General features: G+C 40.3%; 1 protein-coding gene across 1 annotated transcript; it reads left to right on the top strand.

Annotated features, from left to right (window-relative positions):
* Positions 1–20: 20 nt before the first annotated feature.
* Positions 21–5,999, top strand: LOC102308302 (ryanodine receptor 2). Its single transcript, XM_005953244.2, has 6 exons — positions 21–776; positions 1,537–1,658; positions 1,875–1,924; positions 3,764–3,824; positions 4,714–4,952; positions 5,026–5,999. The coding sequence occupies exons 2-6, from the start codon at positions 1,648–1,650 to the stop codon at positions 5,109–5,111; spliced, it is 447 nt and encodes a 148-aa protein (XP_005953306.2). The 5' UTR covers positions 21–776; positions 1,537–1,647; the 3' UTR covers positions 5,112–5,999.
* Positions 6,000–7,172: the final 1,173 nt, after the last annotated feature.

Genomic DNA, 7,172 nt, shown 5'->3' with positions numbered 1-7,172 from the left:
CCCCTGATCTTCGGAGTTCACTTGGAGGGAAGAATGGTAGAAAGGCAAAATCACAGAAGGTAGTGAGGGTGTGTGGATGAGGCACCACTGGACTGGGAACTAAACCTGCTGAACCAGTTGAAGAAATTGGTTTAGTGTTCATTTCTGAATTTAATTCCTAACATGATTATAGAATTCTCAGATTTCTCTTATGTCCTGTTACCTGACTGTTCATTGGACTCCTTATGCGACCCAGTGGTAAAAAGTCTAGAAACACCTCTGTGTGGCTCAGAGGTAGAGTGGCTTGTCTACTTCTCTCCTCCAGTTCTTATTTTAAAGTGTCCCTAAACATAATACTGAACCCCAAATCCACCCATCAGTTTGCATGTGTGTGCTACAGAAAAGGGTTAAAGTATAGTGAGGATAGCACTTAATGAATGTGTTCATGTGTAAGTAAAGTAAGCATAGAAAAGAACAACTTAAATACCAGTCGAGTCCTGTTAGTCCCTCAGATTTCAAGCTCGTGGCTACACAGCTGTGGCGGCTCGCACAATAGAGTTTAGCCTTTTTCTGTGGCTCAGAGGAATTTCAAATACTATGCAAGATAATGCAAATGTAAAAAAAAAAAGGAAAAATATTATTATTTAGTGAACTGTTTGCAAAAAATATGTTTTTATATTTTCCACACCTTAAATTCATCAGCCCATACTCACTGTATTCTGTCTGTTGTAGATGTGGGAACACGACCAAAGGGAGAGAAGATTCCTCATGAGCAGCAGATCAAGTTCTTTGGAAAGGTGATGAAATCTTTTTTGACTAGACACTTATTTTTCTTGTTTTGTTTTATTAAGTTTATATATCAAATTTAGTTTTTTGTAATCAGCAACAGAATTCAAAATTAAGTCATTAGGTTGACTAAAACTGCAAATAATTATGATCTCTTCTTCCAAATTGACACAGAGCAGAATAAGCATTTGACTGACTCAAAGCAAAATGTGTACATTTCAGGCTTTTCCTGGTTTGTGCCTGTTCAAAATCCTCTGTAATGGTTAGCTAAAGAGGCACAGTGACAGCACAGTGAAGGCATGGACACAGTTTTTGATGATGTGACGTTGTATCTGTAGCGCAGAATTTTAGGGGAAGAGCTATGAACATAAAAATCATTAGTTACTAAATTTGTGGCAGGTAATTTACTGAAAAGTGTGCTAATAATTAACTCAAACAAAGAATAACGATGGGCGATGAGGGATGAGGAAGTGTGAATAGTGCTGCGGTTTGTGGGGGGCCTGGCGACGGCTCTCGGGCCGGGCATGAAAATGAGAACAGCAGGTATTGGAGAAGGGGGTTTTTTATAGCCTGAGGCCAGAGGGGGCGTGAAGGAGGAGTGGTCCCGCTCCTGAAATTCAGAGGATATCTCCACTTAGTTTGGCACCTGATAATGCTCAAAGTGTTCCGTGTATAGAAAGTTCTGTATTTTATTAAAACTGACCCGAAAAGTTTCTGAAGACTAAAATCAATATGATTGACAAGCTCTGAGGCTTCATGTCTCACTCCTAGGTCGTCCTGCCGTTGGTGGATCAGTACTTTAAAAACCACAGGCTGTACTTCTTGTCCACGGCCATCCATCCCATCAGCAGTGGTGGCCATGCCTCTAACAAGGAGAAGGAAATGGTGACCAGGTGAGCATGGCCTGCACCAACAGTAAAAAGTCAGGCATATTGTTGAAAGGAATAAAACATGAGAATGTCTTATTGCCTAAATATTGAATGTCTGGTCCTATGGGCTCTTTCCTCTGTGTTCCTCTCATTTGATTGCCTCACACTTTTGTCTTCCTCTTTTGTCTTCCTCTTCTTCCGTTCTGCCTCTTCTTCTCATCTTCCATTAAATCTTTTCAGTCTTTTCTGCAAACTGGGAGTTCTTGTCAGACATAGGATATCCTTGTTTGGTAAGGACAGTGTAAACATTCGAGTTAACTCCCTAAAGATAAAATATTTGATTTTTAAGCCAATTTTCTTAAAAGATGGCAAACTGCAACTGTGTTTATTAGCTTGCTGTCTGTTTCCCTGTTTTTGATGGCACATTGTGGTTTATCCTGGCATGTTACCAACACATTTAGACTTTTTGAACAGTGGAAACATTTGCAAGCGTTTATTTTCACTATGCAGCCTTGTGAAAAACTAAGTACACCCCATGATTCAGTTAACTGGAAAAACACCTTTAGCAGCATTGCTGTAGTTTTGGTTTTCTATGTGAGTTTTTCAGTCTCTTATGTTGTTGTGAAAGAGTTCTGGCCCAGTCTCCTTTACAATGTTGTGTCAATTCTTTAAGATTTGCAGGTATTTATTCCTGAATAGCTGTCTCAAGATCTTGCCACAGGGTTTCAGTTGGGTTCATGTTTGGCACCTTGATTGTTTTCTTTTCAGCAATTCTGTTGTATTTTTGGGCCAAGCTTTAGCAGTCAGACCAAAGGCTTCACATATGAGTCCAGAATACTTAGATATGCAGAGAGGTTCATTGTCAGTTCAGTGACTGCGAGGTGCCCAGCTCCTGTGGCTGCAATACAAGCCCATCACCAATCCCAGAAGTCTTGTGACATCTTTGCTCTTTGTATTCTTTGTTCAGATTGAACTTTACCTAAACCTAAAACATGTTGTCATGGTCTTTTTAAAGAGAGGAGGCTTACTCCTTGTTCAATCTATTTCTAACTGTGCTGTCATGAAAGGTAATATTTAACATGCTAACTGAGACGATCAGTCTTCAGTCTGAGCTGTAGCTTTCCTCTGAGCATTGTTACTGTCTGACTTTAAGGTGCATTTTCTGGCATGCGCAGTCCTGGGAAGATTATGGCCTGATGTTAACACATCAGTGATCCAGATGAGCAAACTGCAAAAAAAGGGTCACATTTGCTAATTGGCAATAATTGAAGTGCATTTGAAGGACATCTGGCTGCTACTTACCCTGTTAATTCCTGTTGAATTATTACTTGTGTACTCAGTTTTATACAGGACTGCATGGAGTCCTATGGAAACTTTTTTCTGACTGACTGTATTTTGATACATGGCACTTCTACTGCAGTTTACTTTTAAACTGCAGTACATTCCTCCTGTCCTATCAGACGGGAGCTTCATAAGCCAACTTGTAATTGGTGCAGGTGTCTGCAGGGATGTCACGATACCAGAAGGTTTGAGCCTGTATACTTTAATATATGATAAATATGATACCACTCACACATACAGTGACAGACTGAACAGACTTTTCTTTCCTCCAATGCAAAATACCAATACTATCTAGTTTTTCTACCAGTGACTTGGTAGCAAAGTATGAGTTGTCGTGGCATCCCTAAGTGTGTGTGCATGCATGGTATTGTGGGTGTATAAATCCTCATCACTGTGTCCTCACAGGAAAAAGATGTTCCATTTCTTTAGACTCAAAAATGGGCACTTTAGAAACATATTGTCAAAAATGAAAGATAATTATTAGTTGCATGTAAAGCAAAAGCTGTTAGAATATCAATTATGCTGATATTTAATGGCTTTTGCTATCAGCCACTGATGACAGGGTAAAAGTAGCAAGTGTAACATTTCCACTTAACATAAACTTTATTTTATAATTGTTTATTTATTGTTTTTCCAAGGAACATCATTTTCCTCAACATAACATAACAGTTGTTGTGTAAGTGTGGTTTTGTGCTAAAAATTTCACATCCAAGACAGATACTGTGTGAAGCCTTTGCGCTCCATGATGTGAGTTTGCAGTTTCACAGCTAATTCTCTCTGCTCACCAGGGAACAATGCCACTTCCATTGTCAACTGTCTGCAGATACTGGGACAAAGCCTGGATGCCAGGTAAAAACGTGACCAGTTGTGACCTCATAATGATGAATGACGGGAATGCTTTCAGCTTTCTATGGAAAAACAGAAATGAATAAAGCAAAAGAACAAATACAGAAAAATTAACATGAATCAATGCAGATTTTCAAAAATAAGTACCACAGAGAAAAGGAATCAGTGACTTTAACCCAAAGCAGTATGAACTACACTGAGTGTGGTAGTTGTTCATATAAGCTGCAATATTAGCTGTCAAGAGATAGCAGTCCTCTTTTAAACAGTGGTAAAGTCTGGGTTTGAAGGGCAGAGACGTAATAACAAACTAGTGTATCAGCCAGGAGACCAAAGTTTAGTTAACAGGTGTGGGACAGAAATCCGAGTCAATGAATGCCATAAAATACAAACTCTTACATAAGTAAGCCTAGACTACAAAGTTTAGTTCTCAATGCAAGTGATAAAACCCATAATTTCAAATTATAGCTGGCTGAAATAACAAGATTAAAAAGATTAAAAAGAATCTAAGAAAACAGCACAGTATAGCTATAAGACAGGTTTGATGGATGTGTTTCTGTCTGGAAACATCATGAAAACTCAGACTGATAAAGGATAATCATTATGTGTGGCTATAACAGTGAATTCTTACCTCAGATAATTATGTGTTTCATTGTTTTGTACTTTTAGAAGCAAAGTTTAACGAGGCCTCTCACAAAAATAATCGTCAACACCATTTAGTTGGAAACTCAGTAAAATCCTGACAGCGTTGAATGAATAATATTTACTAGCAAATACTGGTAAAATTGCCCCGTAGTTATCAGACTGGTTGAATGTGCCCATATTTTCTCAAAGTGCTTTTTTCGTGTTTGAAAAAAGAACATCTCTTGTCAAGATATTAATGTAACTCTATCAGGACAGTGATGAAGACGGGCCTGGAGTCAGTGAAGGCGGCTTTACGGTCATACTTCGACAGCGCAGCGAAGGATCTGGAGAAGACTCAGGAGAACCTGAAGCTCGGCCAGTTCACTCACAGCAGGGACCAACCACGAGGAGCGACTCAGATCATCAACTACACGACCTTCGCCCTGCTCCCCGTCCTCTCCTCACTGTTTGAACACATCGGACAGAACATGTTTGGAGAAGACCTCATTTGTAAGTGAAAACTTCACGTTTCATCTGGACGATGATGTCAGTTTACCTACAGATTTTGTCTCTCTTGCCTCAGTGGGTGATGTCCAGGTTTCCTGCTACAGAATCCTTAACAGCCTCTTCCTTCTGGGAACCAACAAAAGTATCTATGTTGAGAGGTAGGAAACATCCATGGTCCACATGTGATAGATTTAGTAAAAATATGTTTCACGTCGCATGCAGTAGAGTTCAGAAGAATGAGACCACATTGAGAATCTGTCCTGGTTTCATGTAAACCTGGAAATGATCAAATATGCTTGATTCAGGAATATTCAAAAAGAGAATTATTATGTAAAATGAAGAAGAAATATAGTACTATGAAAGTCTTGAGCACTTTTCTGTTGTTTTTATTTTATTTATATTCCTATTATTTAGAGATTGATTGAAACAAGCAAACATAAATACAGTATGTAAGGTAAAAACAAGTACTCAGCACTTTTCCATGGTTGATGAACGGATTGTTTCCCTGCACCTTCAGGTTGAGATATGGGTTGTAGGATGTAGGATTGGTGGCTGTATGTCTTGGACACTCAGGTGGAGATAGGAGCAGATCTGTCAGCTGATACCACCAGGTGCTGAATTGGATATAGTGGTGGGGGATTAAGTTGGAGAGGCCTGGCGTGCCCAAACGGATAAGTAGCATGCACTGGGAATGTATGGCAGAGGCCCCGTTTCGTGACATCTTCAACTTCTATGTCCGGCAGAACTTCAACAGCATCCTGAGGGTGGTTGGGATGTTAAGTCTGAATGGACCAGGTTCCACACCTCCATTGCTGAGGCAGATTTACGGTGCTGCTAATAATAAATATAAAAGCCTATTAAATAAATAAATGACCTATTAAGTAATAATGGCTGAGTCAATAAGTCAATTCAAAATGCAGAATGTAGACTGTATATTCGGAGGTGTGGCAGTTTGGCACAGTTCATCAGACTCATATCATCTGGAAAAACTCATCTTCAGACTGGTGGATCTCGCCCCAGATGCTGCGCAGCCTCCAGCTTGAAGGGAGGGCGAAAAACAGTCCATGTGTAGGATGGGCGGAGTACGGTGTCTCGTGATGCTAGTTGCTCTGTTGTTGCATCTGCTGGTGTAAATGTCTCAGTGGGATGGTACATCCAATAGCCCTGCGTGCAGTCTTAACCGCTCACTGCGGTGTCTGCTTCTCTTCTCTGTGGTGCAGCTGCAGGGCCAGACAGTAATCCAGGCAGTCATTGTGCTCTCCACCACACACCTGTAGACAGAACTGCAGATGGTGGAGTTCAGCCCCGCTCCCTTCAGCTTCCTCAGAAAATACAGGCATTTATGAGCCTTTTTAATAAAGCTGAGAGTGTTATCACACCACTCCTGTACTGGCTTCTCTTAAATTAAATCCAGTTGTTAAATCCAAAATCAAATTTAAAGTCCTCCTCATCACATACAAGGTCTTGAATAATCAGGCACCATCATATTTTAAAGGCCTCATAATACAGTATCATCCCAATAGAACTAGAACTCTCAGACTGCAGGCCTACTTGTTGTTCCTAGAGTATTTAAAAGTAGAATGGGAGGCAGAGGGTTCAGGTTTCGGGCCCCTCTTCGGTAGAACCAGCTCTCAGACACCATCTCTACAGTGCGTCATGCAGACATTGTTCTCCTTTTAGAAATCCCTAAAGGGGAATATCTAACAAGGGAAACCTGCAGTCAGAAGTGACTGAAGAAGTCACTTGGATAAGTGACGAAACATTTCTCCCACTGAAAACGTGCAGATGAGCAGAATCAACTTTTTGGGATTTCCTTACCTTGATGATTGAGCATGCATCAACACATCACTTTTCAACAGAACATTGCTGGCTAAGCAGCATTAAGATACATGGAAAAGAACAAGTCATAAGTCATAATGGTATTCTGATCAGATCATGGCTGGACTGATGAAAGCCATCCATAGTCATCATCATCATTACCTTTATTTATAAAGCACTTTAAAACTGTTAGGTGTGGCTGTGTGCAGGCAGGAATAGGACCCAAGGTGCAGACTCCGGAGACAGAACTTAAACAAAAACAGCTTTAATGCTGAACGCAAACATGACATAACTGGAAAAAACTCAAAATAAACTTACACCGGTGGACAGGCAAAACACACAGCAAAGTAAACGGTAGATCGCAGACACAGACACTAAGAAACACAGGGCTTAAATACACAGAGG

The sequence above is a fragment of the Haplochromis burtoni genome, unplaced genomic scaffold (assembly GCF_018398535.1).
Source record: "Haplochromis burtoni strain Fernald_Lab_line unplaced genomic scaffold, NCSU_Asbu1 Contig_3120, whole genome shotgun sequence".
NCBI classification, from domain to species: Eukaryota; Metazoa; Chordata; class Actinopteri; order Cichliformes; family Cichlidae; genus Haplochromis; species Haplochromis burtoni.
The sequence above is the reverse complement of the archived record's forward strand: the minus strand, read 5'-3'. Positions and strand labels throughout refer to the sequence as shown.

Coding starts and splice junctions, on each gene's coding strand:
- LOC102308302 (XM_005953244.2), top strand. Junction 1,925..3,763: donor ACATAGGATATCCTTGTTTG/GTAAGGACAGTG, acceptor TCTGCTCACCAG/GGAACAATGCCACTTCCATT. Junction 4,953..5,025: donor GTTTGGAGAAGACCTCATTT/GTAAGTGAAAAC, acceptor CTCTTGCCTCAG/TGGGTGATGTCCAGGTTTCC.